This window comes from Arvicanthis niloticus, chromosome 24 (genome assembly GCF_011762505.2).
Source record: "Arvicanthis niloticus isolate mArvNil1 chromosome 24, mArvNil1.pat.X, whole genome shotgun sequence".
Taxonomy (NCBI): domain Eukaryota; kingdom Metazoa; phylum Chordata; class Mammalia; order Rodentia; family Muridae; genus Arvicanthis; species Arvicanthis niloticus.
Window position 1 is genome coordinate 30,753,304 of NC_133432.1, and position 17,794 is coordinate 30,771,097.

Sequence of the window (17,794 nt, forward strand, 5' to 3'; positions counted from 1 at the left end):
GGCCCAGTTGGTGAAGTGCTTGCCTGGGGAAGACCTGAATTCCATCCTCATCTCACCACAGAAATGGAATGTGTGGTGGGGCGTGTCTGCAATCCCAGCACTTGGGAGACAGAGGCAGGAGGATCAGAAATTGAAGGTTATTTTGTAGTGAGCTTAAGACCAACCTGGGCAACATAAAAATCCTGCCCAAAAATAAAAGAGCAAAATTAAAGAATCAGAGTTTATAAACAATTTAGATATAATAGGCTTGTCTTCCTAGCAGACATGGCCCTAACTATCTGAAGGACAATGGTGACCTGTCGTAGGGTATGTTCAGTTTGGTGAAAGAGAGGGGTGGGGAATGTCCTGGGAGACTGCGCCGCCTTCTGTCCCACGAGGCTGTCATGGCTGCTGGTACAATGACTGCCCAGCCAGCCCCAGGGATCCCCTGGCTTTACTCTCAGCTCTGGGATCAGAAGCAAGTGCTACCAGGCCCTGCTTTTTATGTTGGTTCTGGAGGAGAAACTCAGGCCTTGCACAGTAAGCACTACTGACTGAGCCATCTTCCCAACCCTACTGGAATCATCTGTGATGATAGGGAAGTGTCCTGGAGGAAGGTTGGAAGCTGAGCAAGACTGAGGGAGGGAAAGAGGGAGAGAGGGAGGGAGGGTGAGATTGGAGAATCAGAAATCAACCTAAAGGATAGATTAATCAATACATCTTGTCAGGACCATTTGCTGCTACTTACGAGGGGGATGGAGTCAATTCTGTTCCTTTTTTCTACACAGAGGAAAACATTCTACATGTAGTGACCATTGACATGATATCAGTGAACACTGATATGAGACCAGGCAAGTGTAAGGCGGTTTCCTCTCAGAGGGCAAGCCATTGTCCCCTCTCTGTGGAGCTGTAGGAGTCAGGGCTGGGCTCTCAAGCCCAAGGATCTGCTGACAGTGAATTCACAATTCCCCTGCTTCAGGCTCCTGGGAGCTGCAATGACATCTGTGAACTCCCCACACTTGGCTCAGGGGAGTCTCCTTGGTGGCTGAATGTCACTCCCTGGTGTCTGTTGGGGTGCATGTGGTGTGACCTGTGTGAGATGCCTGGTGGCTATGGGAGTTCCCGAGGGGACAGGGTATTCTGGTGGGGTGACTGTAGTAGTGGACACTATTTCACAGAAGCAGGGTGAGCCTCAGGCAGGAGGATAGGTTTTCACTCACCTCCTCAGAACTCCCAGTGTGGCGACTCAGGACAAACGGAATGTGGGCAGCCATGGGTATGACGGGATGGTGTGGATTCTTTTCCTTCCCACACACTCTTGTCAGGGCTGTGGACTCTGTGAAGAAGTCATGGGTCCATATCTGGTGGAGGTGTGTCACACAGAGGGGCAGCTGGAGGCTCAGATACACACCGGTTCCAGCCACACACGTCTGAATGCCAATACCCTCAGGATGGATTTCATGTGTTTTCCTTAATCTCCCTAATTAATGTAATATTGGGAACTAATTGCCCATTAATTAATAGTGTGTGTGTGTGTGGGGGGGTGAAGTGTGTGTGTGTGGGGGGGTGACTGTTTGCAGAGCCCGCATCTAGTGCCCTCCTCAGTCCGTCCACATCATTTTTGAAACAGGGTCTCTCACTGAACTTGGAGCTCTACTGACGCACCTAGATTCTGTGCAGCACTCCCCCAGGGTCCTCCTGTCTCCACTTCTGCAGAACCAGGATTGAATGCACTCTGAGGTCTAAGCTTTCATGTGGGACTGGGGCTCAAACTCAGGTCCTCATGCTTGCACAGAAGAACCTTACCCGCTGGTCCATCCCCTCGGCACCCCTTGTGTGGGCTTTTAGTTCCCAGATAATTGTAACATCTGAGGGCTAGTGGCTCACTTATGACCTCAGCTCAGAACGATGCCTCCAGATGCATGAAAAATTGCCGGGAATAAGTGCAGATCCAACGGCCAAGGTGCCGGTGGTGCAAGGGTCAGCCTGACCCGGTGAGTAGCTTGCGGATGGTCACTGTGTCTGTACCCAGGCCTGGCTGGTAGAGTACAGTGAGATCTGGACCATGATGTCTCCGGGTACCACACAACCTCCTGCAATATAACTCCTGGCCTCCCCACCAGGTCAATATCAAGCCCCCAGTAGGATCAGAGTTCTTGAGGTCAGGAGAATCAGAAAGGGGCTTTCTGGAACCCAGGGTTGCTCAAAAGTCACCACAACTCTAGTGGGGAACAGCAGATCTCAAACCAGCCTTCTCTCAAAACAACTGGAAAGATTCAGGTCAGACTAAAGATAGAACCTCCTGGCTGCCAGAGTTATGAGGGGTGTGATGGGACACCCGGACCCATGGTTGCTTTTAAAAATGAGTCTCTCTGTCTGATGATGGGGACCATGGCAGCGTTCCTGGAGAGGGTCACACACTGTCTGTCATCCTCAGGGACCAGCCTGGCACCCTCCTCGGAAGACGCCTGCCAGCGCTTGAACAGGGAGCCTTTGCGGACTGATTTCTCCCTCCAATGGTGCAATACATCATCTTTTTTAATTTAAAAAGATGCCCAGTGGAAGCTTCAGAGACCATTAAGTGTTTGGGTCCCTAATTAACTTCAGAGCAGCCTGGAGCAGCAGAGGGAGGGAGGGAGGAAGGGAGGGCCACAGGGAGTGATCCAGGCCCCAGCTCTTGTTGGGAAGGAAACCGCAGACCAGACTCTGCTCCCTGCATCTCCAGGCTGGAGCCTCCTGGGGGATGCTGGCTGCCTTGTGCATCTGGCTCCAGCTTCCCAGTCCCCTGTGGAAGTTTGGAGTGAGTCAGGAGACTACTTATCTGCAAATTGCCTGCTGAGTCTTTTGCTGGTCTCTGGTTCCTGGCTGGCTTTCCCTCTCTGAGCTTCTCCCTCCCCATTCCTCCCTTCCCTCCACCCCTGCCCCCCACCCCCGCCTCTGTCTGGATGGCTTTGGTATCCAGTAGATGCTCAATAAACATAGATTAGGGTGAGTTGTCCTGGCCGTGTGCTTGCAGAGTAAATGGGTCAAGACCTGGGGTTCTCCTACAAAGTCATCTGACATTAGACAGCCTCTCTGTCACTTTGACCCTCCTTAGTGACCTCTGAGCTCTCATAGGAAGGAGCATGACATGGACAAGTATATTCTCTACCCTCCAATCCCTGGCCAGTTGGAGGACAAGGTCAGGGCCAGCCAAGGTCCAGGGTGTGATAGGCCTGACCCTGTGGCCAAGTCCCAAGGATCCAGACTGCTGATTCAGCCATTCTGAACTCCTGGCTAGGCTGAGCTTCAACTGGTGGAGGGTGGAAGGTGGAGGGAGGATGCTGGGTGTGTAGGTGGGGTCCAGGCAGCCTTAGTGGGCTGTGAGGAAAGCCCCAGAGCTGAGAGTGGTCCCTGGGGCTTTTCTTGTGTGAAGACAGGCCTGCACATAGACTTTGTCTGCCCATACTGTTTTACAAGGCGTCTCTCCACTGCCTCCTTAGAACAATGAGGGTCTAGAAAACTGTCCAGAAAGAACAGAGATAACACCCTGAACAACATTCTAGAAACCTTAAAGAACTAGGCACGTGCTTCCTTATCATCGGCACAGGAGGGAGGGCCAAGCTCATCTCCACATGACAGAGTGGGATGAAGCTCAGAGAGGGTCAGTAAGGCTCTCAAGGTCACACAGCCAGAGCTTAGCCAAATCAACCTGAGCTGAGGAGCAAGGGAGCAGGCTGGCCTGTCTGCTCTTGGCCAGGCTGGGTCGGTGCAACCTCAGCCTCCCGGACCTGCCCATCATAGCCGCGGGCTCTGCCGCAGAGCGTCGCCGGACAGTTCTGGCTGGAGCCCTGCTGCAGAGGCGGGCAGGCTTTAGCAGTGAACATGATCTATTGGCAAAACATTGGGACAGTGAAAAGTTATCAATAGATAGCTTTCCACCCGTCTCTCCGGGTCCCCGCCCTGGCCCTCGGCCTGCGCTGCCCCTGGGGGTGCAGGATGGGGAGGGAAGTCCACTCCACTTGGCTCAGCTCCAGCACTGCCCTGGCTGCACTTCCATGATCGAAGATGGAGCCCATATTTTTAGACACACATGATCAGTCCCACTCGCCCGCCATGATTATACAAATCGGACCATAAGAAGTTTAAAAGCCTGGAACACCACACTGAAATCCATTATCAGTGAAGGGCTGTGGGGTTGGGACAACATTACAAACACAGCTCAATCTGTCATCCCTACTGTGCCCTGGGCTAAAGAGGTCCTGTGTGTGTGTGCGTGTGTGTCTGTGCATGTATGTGTGTGAGCATGCGCTTTCGTGTGTGTGTGTGTCTGTGCATGTATGTGTGCATGCATGTGCTCGTGTGTGTGTCTCTGTGTGTGCACGTGCCTGTGTGTGCACGTGTGAGCTCACATGTATGTATGCACATATGTGTCTGTGTGTGTGCATGTATGTGTGTGTGCATGCACTCGTGTGTGTATGTGTCTCTGTGTGTGTGTGTGTCAGTGTGTGTGTTCAAGAGTCATTCCCAGACAGGAGGCTCTGGCCCTCTCACTGTGTGAAGAACCCTACAGACACCCGAAGAAACTCAGGCGTGGAAACAGGCTTGGGTTTGAAAGTGAGAGGCTTGGGCAGCGCAGGCTGGGTTCCTCACGCAGTTTCTCTCTGGCCCCTGACTATGTCTTTTGTTTTCAGAGGAGAGAAGTAAGGAGGAGGGAGGGGAACTGGGTAGGAACTAAATCCACACTGCTGCCTCTTGTCGCCCGGGTCCTCCCACAACCCTGAGCTAGAAGCCACCCACTATAGCCTGGGGTACTACCTGGCACCGCCTACTCTGCCTTCCAAACACCCCCATACTCCCTAAAGAGTGAGGGCTCTGATCACATGACCTTGTATGCCCAACTCCTCCCCTGTCTGGTGAGTGCATCCTCCTTTCTGCCTGCCAGACTCCTACTCAGCTGCTAAGGCCTTCCATCTAATGCCCTGCCCAGCAGCCAGTGGCCCAGATGCATCTCTCCTGCTCTCTTCTCTCCTGCCAGATTGTGTTCATCTGGTCCAGGTGGTGGACTGAGCGTGGTGCCAGGAAGTAGCCCCCTCATGCAGGGTCTACGCACTGCTCTCCATGCTGCAGACTGGCTTGATGACTGAATTACTGAGCACAGAGTGGGGGTGTAGAAGGAGTCGTAAGGAGAGGTGTGGACCAGGAGAATACATGAATTATGGGATGAGTGAGTGGATGACTGGAGGAGCTGCAGGAGAGATCGGGCTGGAGGTGGGACACCATCAGGCCTTTGACACTCACTCATCTAGGGTGGGTGTCCTGTTCCCTTGGTAACTACTCCCCATAGTGGCTCCCTGGTCTCAGTACTCTGGGCCTAGATCCATGGTATGTGGCCTATCTTCCACCCAATTTTGTGTCTATGGCTCCGGGTGTCATTGGGCCTGTCCTCTCAACCTACCCTTGACCTGAACAGGAAGGGCCGATTCACTCTGTGATCCAGGATGGGCCTTTCTTTCTGGATCTCCGTTTCTCTGATCTGTAAAGAAAGCTAAGCATGGAAGGAGAATTTCAAAGCCCATGAGGCTGACGTTGTGGGAGTCCCTGTGAGGCAGAGGCAACATGGGCAGTGGGTCAGTCTGTCCTTGCTCAAGGGGCTGCTGACCATAGTAGAGGGGACAGCCATAAGTTCCTGCCCCACCACCATCCTGAAGACCCCATCACTGCTGACAAGTCTGCATGTGGGAAGACAGACAGCTGTAGGAAGACTCAGATGGCCAGACCACGGCTGGAGGCAGGGTCCCTCGTACTCTGCCCTCATGCAGCAGGCCACCATCTGGCAGGCTCAGTCCAATGGGGGTGATGGCGGGGGGAGGGGTGGGAGGGGGGACTGTTCCCTACACTAAATCATAGTACGAACGGCTAGACTGCCGTGCATGGTGACATGGTGACAAAGGAGTATGAAAAAGGCAAGAGGGGACAAAAGAGGACCCGGGGTCCCCACATGACCTGTCCCACGTGTGTCACCTAAGGAAGACAGGATTGCAAATGTCCATGTACACACCTGCAATTGTGTGCGTAGGAGGCCAGTGTGCTGCAGGAGACATCACGGCGCCTCTTTGGGCCTGTAATCCTACTTAACTCGACTTTCAGTTATTTTGAGCAAGAGATTACAGATGATTAAGATCTCTTGCCAGGCCCCACCCCTCCGGGAGGCTGGGACAAAAATGCTCTGCCCACCCGGGCCAGGATGCTCAAGATGAACTCTCCCAGATCCGGCGAGCTCTCCCGTGGTGTCAGTACAGCCTTCGGGGCAGTGGAGATAAATTGTGCCACCACTGTGCCCTTGACTTTGGTGCAAAAACCCAGGACGAGGAGGCCAATGAAATCCCCAGGCCTCACTGGCTGAGGATCAAGTTACCCCACTGTCCTATGTCCCCTTTCCAGCTCCGGTATGCAAGGCTCAAGCAGACCCTAAGGTTGCTGCATCCCAAGTCTGTACCTGGGTTCCCCTGAACCTCCAATCTGTCCACTTCATCTTTTTCAGTCAGAAATGGATTCCCTTGGGAGCCAGGTCCTGTTTATAGTGTTTGCAAAAAGGAAATATATATATATATATATATATATATATATATATATATATATATATATATATATATTTTTTTTTTTTTTTTTTTTTCTTCCCTCCTCATTTTTGTCGCCTCAGTGCTGCCTAGTTGCAGCTGTCAATATTGGTGAAATACACTCGGCTGGCTGCTGGCCAGGCCACTGAGCGGTGACAGAGGCTGCTGTAAATCCCTGTATTAACAAGCTAACACACCCATTTCTCCATCCCACAAGTGGGCAGGGTGGGGAGTGTGGTGTGAAGGACCCCAATTCTACCGTGAGGTCTTTTCCTGTCACCCCTCAGTCCTATTTGTGTGCACTCTGGGCTCTGGGAATTAGGGAACGGCACAGTCCTGGTCCTGGGGACATACATGGCCGGGGTTGGGGACATGAAGTCGAAGAGACCCACACATGTATGCAAATTCAGGGTGTGCGGTGTAGAGAAGTGGCCCTGGGAACTGAGGGATGGTTTTGTTAAGCTTGGAGAGAACATTTTTTGTTGTCACTCTTAATATTTTGCATTTATTTATTAATTGTCGGGGAGGGGTGTGGTCAGAGGACAACTTGTAGGAGCTGAATTCCTCCGTCCACCATGTTGGTCCTGGGGATTGAACTCTGGTCCTCAGGCTTGGCAGCAATCCCACTGATTTGCTGAGTCATCTTGCTGTCTCCCTCCATCCCAGCAGAACTTGGTATTGCAGGTTGTTCCTCCCCTACTGCAGCGTGGGGACAACTTCAAGTCCTGGGTGCCACATGGATGGATGGCTTCAGAGTTCAGCTAGCTGATTCCTCTGGAGAAACTGAGGCCCAGAGGAGGGTGGCCCGCTGGGCCATGTGGCAGGAGCTCTACTGGTCGCGTGCTGAGTGTGGGAGGCCACTTCCCCTGCCTGCCTCCTGGAGGGCAGAAAAAGCTGATCTGCCTCAGGCTGGGGACGTTGGCTGGGTGTTCAGCGCCCCCTGCAGGCAGTTCTGAAGGTGCTGTGGCTGGCCCTTCTTGGGGAGAAGTGACTTTGAAGCATTCCAGGGGCCAGGCAGAGAACCAATAACTCAAAAAGAGAGAGAGATGTCCCGCCCTTACCCAGCTCTCATGGCCTGAAGAACTCTGGGTCCTTTCTCTAGGCTGTTTCTCTCTGGATCCAAGGCCATGCCCGGTGTCACTCATTGTGATACCTCTGAGCTGGCTACTCAAGGGGACGTCGTGTCCACCTTGTACATGAAGAGCCTGGACCCGGAGGAAGTCTGCCTTCCTTGATGATCCCAGACTCTCTCAGCCCAGCCTGATGATCTGGGACAAGTATGGTTTCCATTTTCCAGCAGACAGTGGTGGGTGGCTCAGCTGAGTTCAGTCAGTCACCTAATGACATTGGATATGGTCTCTTCTGTGACTTTCTCTCTTCTCTCTTCTCTTGCAGCAGAGAATACTTCAGGCAGAGGAACCGGGCGAAGCCACAAGGATACACAGGCCCATGGGAAAGCAGGCTGTGGCCACCTCAGGACCGGGGAGGATGACAAGGGTCAGCGGGCAGTGAGGGAGCCATTCTCCCTCCCAGCACCTGCGCCATGCAGCTCGGGACAGGACATCTCTGACAGTGCACTCAGCGCTCCATCCCACCCCTCAGTCCCCCAGGGGGGCCACTGCCCAGCCCTCCCCCCTGTCCCCACAGGCAGAGTGTCCCGAGATGGCTGGGCACGGGTGGGGTGCACCGTGGGTACTTGTAGCAGCTGCCACGTTACTGCACGCGGGTGGGCTGGCCCAGGGTGACTGCTGGCTGATCGAGGGTGACAAGGGCTTCGTGTGGCTGGCCATCTGCAGCCAGAACCAGCCGCCCTACGAGGCCATCCCCCAACAGATCAACAACACCATCGTGGACCTGCGGCTCAACGAGAATCGGATCCGCAGCGTGCAGTACGCCTCTCTGAGCCGCTTCGGAAACCTCACATACCTCAACCTCACCAAGAATGAGATTGGCTACATCGAGGACGGGGCCTTCTCTGGCCAGTTCAACCTCCAGGTGCTGCAGCTAGGTTACAACCGGCTGCGCAACCTTACGGAGGGCATGCTGCGGGGCCTGAGCAAGCTTGAGTACCTGTACTTGCAGGCCAACCTCATCGAGGTGGTGATGGCAAGCGCCTTCTGGGAGTGTCCCAACATAGTCAACATAGATCTTTCCATGAACCGCATCCAGCAGCTGGGCAGCGGCACCTTCGCGGGCCTGACGAAGCTCTCGGTGTGTGAGATTTATAGCAACCCTTTCTACTGCTCCTGTGAGCTGCTGGGTTTCCTGCGCTGGCTGGCCGCCTTCACCAACGCCACACAGACCCACGACCGGGTGCAGTGTGAGTCTCCTCCTGTCTATGCGGGCTACTTCCTCCTGGGCCAGGGCCGCCACGGCCACCAACGTAGCATCCTTAGCAAGCTGCAGTCTGTGTGTACCGAGGGCTCTTACACTGCCGAGATACTTGGCCCACCCCGCCCGGTGCCAGGCCGGTCACAGCCAGGACATTCACCACCTCCGCCTCCACCGGAGCCCAGTGATATGCCCTGTGCTGATGACGACTGCTTCTCCGGAGACGGCACCACGCCGCTGGTGGTCCTGACGACATTGATCCCTCAGACAGAGGCCCGTCCCTCCATGAAGGTCAAGCAGCTGACCCAAAACTCGGCCACCATCATGGTGCAGCTGCCAAGCCCGTTCAACCGCATGTACACACTAGAGCAGTACAATAACAGCAAATCGTTCACCGTGTCCAAGCTGACCCAGCCTCAGGAGGAGATCCGCCTCACCAATCTCTACACACTCACCAACTATACATACTGCGTGGTCTCCACCAGCTCTGGTACCCACCATAACCACACCTGCCTTACCATCTGCCTGCCCAAGCCGCCCAGCCCACCAGGCCCTGTGCCCAGCCCCTCCACGGCCACCCACTACATCATGACCATCCTGGGCTGCCTCTTCGGTATGGTACTGGTTCTGGGCGCCGTCTACTACTGCCTGCGCAGGCGGAGGCGACAGGAGGAGAAACACAAGAAGGCTGTGGCCGCGGCAGCTGGCAGCTTGAAAAAGACCATCATCGAGCTGAAGTATGGCCCTGAGATTGAGGCGCCTGGGCTGGCTCCACTGACCCAGGGTCCGCTGCTGGGCCCTGAGGCTGTGACTAGAATACCCTACCTGCCAGCTGCCACCAGTGACGTAGAGCAGTATAAGCTTGCGGACAGCAGCGAAACCCCCAAGGCCACCAAGGGGAACTACATTGAAGTGCGCACAGGGGAGCCCCCGGAACGTAGAGGCTGTGAGCTGAGCCGGCCTGGAGCTGAACCCCAGACCTCGGTAGCGGAGATCTCCACCATTGCCAAGGAAGTGGACAGAGTCAACCAGATCATCAACAACTGCATCGACGCACTCAAGTCTGAGTCCACCTCTTTCCAGGGCGCCAAATCAGGGGCCGTGTCGGCGGCTGAGCCGCAGCTCGTGCTGCTGTCCGAGCCTCTGGCCAGCAAGCACAGCTTCCTGTCCCCTGTATACAAAGATGCCTTTGGCCATGGTGGCCTGCAGCGGCACCACAGTGTGGAGGCTGCGCCCGGGCCCCCAAGGGCCAGCACTTCATCCAGCGGTTCTGCACGCAGCCCTCGCACCTTCCGGGCTGAGGCCTCCGGCGCACATAAGGCCCCAGCCACCGAGACCAAGTACATTGAAAAAAGCTCACCTGTGCCCGAGACCATCCTCACTGTGACACCCGCGGCCACTGTGCTGCGGGCGGAGGCCGACAAGAGTCGCCAGTATGGCGAGCATCGGCACTCGTACCCTGGCTCTCACCCTGCCGAGCCACCTGCTCCACCACCACCTCCACCCACTCACGAGGGTTTGGGTGGCCGCAAGGCATCCATCCTGGAGCCTCTGACCCGGCCACGACCCCGAGACCTCGTCTACTCGCAGTTGTCCCCGCAGTACCACAACCTGAGCTATTCATCTAGCCCCGAGTACACCTGCAGGGCATCCCCAAGCATCTGGGAGCGTCTCAGACTGAGCCGGCGGAGACACAAGGATGACGCGGAGTTCATGGCGGCTGGCCACGCCCTGCGCAAGAAGGTCCAATTTGCCAAAGATGAGGACCTGCATGACATCCTAGACTACTGGAAAGGCGTGTCTGCCCAGCACAAGTCCTGAACCTCCTCCACCCCTTGGCAGGGCCCAAGGCAGCCTGGCCCTGTCCTCTCCGAAACTCGTGATGCCCTTTGGACCAAAAAGGATAGACCATCCACAGCAGCTATCCCTGACTGAGACTTAACACTAAATCCAATATATGTGCACAACCAGGGGCCGCTGTGTTCAGCACCTGGCCCACAGGGACAGCTTGAGGAGGCCGCAGGTGGCCGCGACAGTAGATATACTAACTTCCATGTAAACTGTAATGTGCCTGCTGCCTGGTGCAAGCAAGCAAGTAACACACACACACACACACACACACTCACACACACACTCTCTCTCTCACACACACACACATACATACACATACATACACACACAAATGCATACACATGCATGTGTGCGTGCACACACAAATGCACACGCATGCACACACACACACATGAACATGCACACACATGCACACATGGGACTTCGGAAAACTGTGTCTTACGGGTGGGGGTGGGGGAGGGGAAGTTTTTCCATTATCTTTCCTGTCTTGAGTCTTCTCTTCCTTTTCCTCCTTTCTTCTCTCTTTCTCTTTATTTTTTCCTTTTTAAAAAAAAATATATATATACAAAAGTGAAAATCTTAAAAAAAAAAAAGGAAGAAAGAAATCACCTAGCGTGGGGTGGGCAAACAAGTATAACCAGCTTCATGGCACCCCTAAATATGATCTCCCAGGCTGTGGAGTGCAGAGGGGTAGAGCCAAGGCAGATGGGCCACCTGCCTTTGGCAGCATCTGGAGGCTGTGGGATTCTAGTGGGGAGGTAGAGACTGTGCCTGGGGACCAGTCAGGGTGGCAAGAGGGGTGCAGGCTGGGAAGCATTGTGTGGTCCCCCACCTCGGCCCCATCTTCATTGTACACTGTAGCTGTTCTATTGTACAGAAAAAAAAATCTATATTTGCAAAGTTTGCTGTAAAATGAGAGAGAAAAAAGACTATGTCTACTAAAAAAAATCTGCAAAGGAAAAAAAATCCAAATACATGTGTTCTGTGGGTTTTTTTTACTGGGGGTAGTGGTGGTGGTTCAGGGTCCCATTTAGGAAAGCGATTGTGGATCGTGGGTTTGGGGTGGGCTCAGCGGGAGCCTGTGGGAAGAGTCGCCGCTCACACTGGGCAAGGAAGTGCCCAGCCTCTGGGAACTAGTGTGGATGGATCAGAAACTAGAGGCAGGAGGAAGCTGGGGAGCATGGTAGCTATGCCAGGTGCCATGTGCAGACCTGGTGGCTGAGGGGTGGGGACAAATGGGAACAAACAGGCTCCTCTGAGCATGGTGGTCACGGTGGGGTTGGGTTAGGGTGCAATGGTTACAGGGTGTGTCTGTGGGCAGCCCTTCTATACCCAGAGCACTGCCCACATGGAGAGAGACCCCTCCCTTCCCTGCAACACAAAGCCAGCCTTCATTCTCCCAGAACCAGCCTTTGTCTCTTGCCCGTTTCCTCTCATGTGGCCTTCTCTGGGCAGTCCCATCCACAGAGCATGAAGAGCTTTGGTCTTTCTAGGTTCTTCAGTTTCTGGAGCTGGTAGAAGGAAGTCTTGCTCCAAGGCTAGCCTCAGTACTTCCTGTTAGTGAGACTGTAGTCACCTGTTGTCGAGAACATACTCCATCTATACCCCTCTAGCCTAAAGCCGTGATCACCCCACCCAGAGCTGGTGTCTTCCAGAGAGGTTTACTGCTGTATTAGGAAGGCATGCCTTGTTCCTAGACCCATGGGACCCTGAGGCCATTCTCTCATCTGGCAGCCAGGAGGCATGTCTTCCAATCAATATTCCCAAATTGGTTTGAGGACCTTCCCCTCATCCCCCTAAAGGCCCTAGTCACTGAGGGCTTCCCACCCAGGGACAACAATTCCTAACATGGACTGCTGACAAAGACCCAGCAAGACGCAGGCATCCTGAATCCAAGGAGGTGCCTGGGAACTTGTGAAAAGAAGCAGGCTTTGGTATCTGATGAGTTGTGGGGAGGGCCTAGGTCCTAGCTTGGTTAGAGATGAGGGCAGAGAGGGTGGGGGAGGCCTGGGGGCTGGGGGCAGCCCTGGATAACAGCTTCTGCTTGCATACTCTCAGGGACGGAAGGCATAGGCACCTTCCTTAGATCCACACTGCCCCAGGGTCTAGTTCAGTCTCCTCTGTCCCTGGAGAGAAGCATAGAACCACACACAGGGCCCACACTGGAGTCCTAATCAGGGTGCACTTGACGGGTACCCCAATATACCTTTTAAATGGGTCCCCTTCAAGAACTTCATGTCCTGTTCTTTCTTGTCTGGCCCAACAGGCTGCAACCACACCCACCCCTTCCCAGCTCGGTACCCTCCTACAGGAGAATCCATAGGTGGCCCAGAACATTGTGGTCACACCCAGAGGGGAAATGTAGGCTCCAGAGCTGGTGATAGAGGCCCAGAGAATGACCTTTCTGCCCAGGGGCACATAGCCACTCAGTGGCCATTCTGGTTACAGGATGGAAGGAGGTGGCCAGGCTTGCTCAACACATTTCCTGTCGCCAAGGAGACAAAATGGCTATTTATAGGGGGACCAGGACAGAGAGAACTGGTACCAAGACGGGGTTTGGTGGAAGAGTCATAGCTCCAGAGAGGGACAAGGGCAGAGAGGCGATGCAGGAGACAGAGCTCAGACAGCAGCGTGCCCAGTCTCCCAGGGTCACGTGGGGGTCAATGGTGTCAACTCTGCACTGAGTGTGAAGTGGTGGCAGAGACCCACACAACACCATACCCTCATTAGAAGAGTTCAGAGTATGTCTGATGAGGGGACAGGAGAAGACCTATACATGAAAAAAAATTTTAGATTTAGTTATTTTATGTATATAAATGTTTTGTCTGCATGCGTGTATGTACACCATGTGTGTTCCTGATGCCTACGGGGGTCAGAAGAGGGCGTCCAATCCCCTGGAATTGGAGTTATGGATGGTTCTAAGCCATCATGTGGGCGCTAGGAATCAAACTTGGCTTCTCTGAAAGAGCAGCCAGTGCTCTTAATTGCTGAGCCATCTCTCTAGTCCCGGCCCACACATTTATTAAGTGCCTACTGTGTGCAAGACTCTGTGCCCAGCTGAGCGTGGGAACTTGCAGGCTGTCAGCCATGGCCATAGAAGAAAGTGGTGAGCTCAGAGGTATACGAGGGAGAAAGCCGGGGGTGGGGAGTCCTGAAAGCTCTGGGAGTTGGAAGGAATAGAAGAGACGGGGTCTGAGCCCAGTTTGGAGTGAAGACGTGGGAACTGTACCCATGGTCCCTGCTCTGTGACTTCCAAGTGGAAAATGGAGGGTCTTGGAGCTTGAATCAGAGGCTCTGTGACTGTCCCCACATCCAACCACACAGCTGCCCTGAGTCCCAGCCATCTCCTGCATCCAGTGTCGGGGTGGCACTCCGACCCTTTCCTCCTGTTACCAGGACAGTCTCACAAATGACCCTGACTGTTATTCTCTGCCACAAAACCAGCACACACAACAGCAGCAGGTGGCCTGCATAGATGAGAGGACTTGGGAGGACAATACCCACTCCACGTCCCTCTTAGCTTCCACAACCCAGCCCTGTGGGAGTGGCCCCGGGGTCACGTCAGTCATAGGTGTCTGTTCTATACAGTTCAGAGGATGATCTGAGAGCCATACTTTTGTTTGAATGAGTGCATTTATTAAATATATTGCAAACCAGAGTAAAAGAGATGAAGAGACGGTAAGACACCATCAAACCAAGGATGTAAACATTCAGAGAAACCAACCAGGAAAGCTCCATTGAGGCAGACAGTTGGGGCTTCCCACAGAGAGCAGAGCATCCTCTCCAACTGACAGGGACCAGAGACTTCTACAGAACAAACAGCAACAGATAAAGAACATATCATCCAATTGGGATCTCACAACATCCAGCAGAAACCAACCAGGGAAGCTGAGGCGGTTGGCTGGAGTCCTGACTTCGTCTCTGGCTTCTCTTCCCTTTCACACACAGGACAAAAATAGCTCCACGTTTTCAAGGGTGTGGCAGTTTTACTCCTGGCCTGTTTTGCTGTCCTCTCCTCTCTGACACAGAGTTAGGGGGACCAGCTCATCGCCAGACAAGGGGTCTTGGAGGACCCATGGAGACAGACGTACTCAGATCTGAAGCATGGAGCACAGCCTGTTTTTGAGCCAGTGAGCTCAGACAGCGAATGATAACTTATCAATATGGTGTACATTGCAGCGCCCCATCAGCCTGAGGAGGGACAGGTCACTTCCTAGAGGACAGGGTTGGGGGAGAACTGGGCATCAGATAAAGATCCTCCCAAGAGAAGAGTGTAAAGGCAGAAAGCCTCCATTAATCTATTCATTTATTTATTCAACATGCAGTTTTAAGACACCTACTGTGTACCACACTCTGGGAAGTGTCAACAAATGCTACTGCCACTCCTGAGTGTGTAGCAACCCTAGCTGTAGGGGAAGGGTGTAGGGGAGCCCAGGCAGGCGAACTTCATCAAAGCAGAAAGGGAGCAACAGGCCCACACTACCCTGGAGAGGGATCATGGGAGAGGGTGGAAGCTGGCCAGGGCTTAGTCTCTTCCCATCTCTTCCCCTTCTCTCTTTGGCTTCTCAGTGGCCATGTGGCATAACAGCAGAAGCCAGGGGCCCCTGGTGCTGACATCCAATGTCAGAGAGGCAGAGCATATAGAGAACAACCTAGCCTGCGATGCCAACACGCCAGCCAGGATGGTGGCAGAGGAAGCTGCTATCCTCTCTGGACAGGGACACTCTTCAAGGGAGCTGCTCACGTGAGACCCTGAAGGACACACAGGAACCCGCAGCCTTGAGATGGGAGGTGGGGCCAGGGAAAGGGGATGGACCCCTCAGGGCACACCCAGCAGGGAGGCAGGTGGGAGGCAGGCTGTCACTGCTGTAAGAAACTGGGGCAGGGCGTCAGCTGGGTTGGGCAGCCTTCTTTGCAAGTGTGAAGAAATCTGAGGGAGCTGAGAACCCCAGGGAGCCTGCGATGGTATTTTAAAGCATAATAAGTTTTATTGATTCTTCTTATCTCAGAACTAATCCTTTTATTACATAAGCCTGAGAACACAGCTGAACATAAAGAAAAGAGGACTCATGGCATTGCTCCACCCAGCGACAACCATGGTAATTGGAGGTCTGCCCACGACCACTGGGATCCTCCGACTCCCTCCCTTCCTAGGGGTCCTCTCTCTACTCTGGCAAGGAGTGGGGTACCCTATGCAAAGGTGGGGGCATGGCAGGGAAATAGGTTTGGGTAATGTGTACAGAGAGTGGAGGGCTAGACTCACGGGGAAGGATTCGAGATGTGAATCTGTTGGTGAGGCTGGTGTTCTTCAGCACCACGGACAGTGTTCCCCCCCCCCCCCCCCCCGCCCTGCCCCCAAAGTCCATGGAAATTCCAGCAGGTGCTGGATCCATTGAATTGAGGCACCTGGGCTGGGTCCAGCATCGAGTGACATGCTTGGTCACTCGCCACTGTAATTTTTGAGACAGGATTCCTCAACGAACCCGGAACTCATCATTTTGATTAGACTGGCTGACCAGCCAGCCCCAGAGATCCCCCTGTCTGTCTCCACCCGTACGGCTGGAGGATTATGGGTGTGTGCCATCAGGCCTGGTCTCTATGGGGATTTTGTGGACCAAACTCGGGTCCTGCTTACTCACTTACACTGTCCCCAGCCCGATGGGCATATCGCTTACATTTGAAATCTAGAGTTATAGGGAGTTGCAAAGTTTCGTAGCATTGCAAACTGTTGCCATGGTGACATCATACCCCATTCTATTGCAGGATCAAAGCCTGGAAACCAGCTTGCATACTGTTGCAGTGTATTCGTGGCAGGGCAGGGCTTGTTTGGTCTCTGTGCGAATGTGTGTGTGCACGCACATGCGAACTTACCCTCTACCTAAACATACCTTCTTTATCTAGACATACGCAGTTACCACCGCCATGGAGACACGGTATGAACACTGGACTTTTCCTCACACAGTCCCCTCATCATATCCCTGTTGCTAGTGGCAACCACAGACCTCTTCCCCCCACTCTCTCCTCAGATTGTCATACCTGTTATCCTGTGCTGTTTGACCTTTGTGCTCCTCACGGCCAGAAGATTTTGGAAGGCTGTCTGAGTTGCTCCAGGTTGATAGCTTTCTCTTTTCGTTGGTGGGTAGTATTCCATTATGTGAGCAACTGGGTAGAGGTTGTTCAGTGTACACTTTGAGCTATTACAAATAAAGCCACTATGAAAACCACACATTGGCTGGGTGTGACCACAAGTGTTTGTTTCTCTAGGATAAACGTTCGTGAGAGCAACTGCTGGTCTACGCTCCACACCCGCTCCTGAGGCAAGGAATATACCACGCTCCTCCGCTCCTAGAACTGTTTGTTTTTGAAACGGTCTCATGTAGCCCAGGCTGGCTTCAAATTTACTGTATAGCCTGGGATGTCCTTGAACTCCTGGTCCTCCGGAGTTGCGGGAAATATTATTTGTGGGTTTCTACCCCACTTTAGATCATATAGTTTCCAAATATAAGACACCAAACTCTTATATTTATAAGAAGCCTTAAAGCACTAGGGCTGGGCAGATATCAACCCTCAATGCTATTTTGTCTACTTCCTTGGCAAGAACCCCGAGATATCACTTGCCATGTTCTGCCCGAGTCTCTCCTACTCAAACAAGGCAGCCCTCACGGTCATGCTATCAAGATCCACCTACCTCTTGTTTTTCTCTCTTTGCTTTCTCCTCATGGTCCCTGCCTGAGACCCAAAGCCCAGCACTGAAGCCCTGCCCACTTCTCTTCTGCCCAACTACGGGCTGTAGGCATCTTTATTAACCAATCATGGATAATTTGAGGGTGAGTTTTATACAATAAAAGCTGAGGATCTCCTTATATTGAGACAATTAGACCTTGGGATACAGAATTTAGTACGGTATGTACAATACATAGCGACAGATCAGAACACGCCTGCCTCCATCTCTTCAGTCCTGGGTTATAGGCATGCCCCACCACACCCAGTTTGTGCATGGGGCTAGCTACTCGATGAGCCACACCCCCAGTCCT

The 17,794-nt window shown here is 53.5% G+C and overlaps 1 protein-coding gene across 2 annotated transcripts in view; it reads left to right on the forward strand.

The window, feature by feature from the left end:
• Positions 1–11,098, forward strand: part of Elfn1 (extracellular leucine rich repeat and fibronectin type III domain containing 1) — a 66,653-nt gene extending 55,555 nt beyond the window's left edge. For both annotated transcript variants that reach the window (XM_076923495.1, XM_076923496.1), the window contains exon 2: positions 7,974–11,098. In XM_076923495.1, the coding sequence (XP_076779610.1) occupies positions 8,241–10,730 (2,490 nt within the window). In that variant the 5' untranslated portion in view covers positions 7,974–8,240 and the 3' untranslated portion in view covers positions 10,731–11,098. The remainder of the gene's footprint in view (positions 1–7,973) is intronic.
• Positions 11,099–17,794: the final 6,696 nt, after the last annotated feature.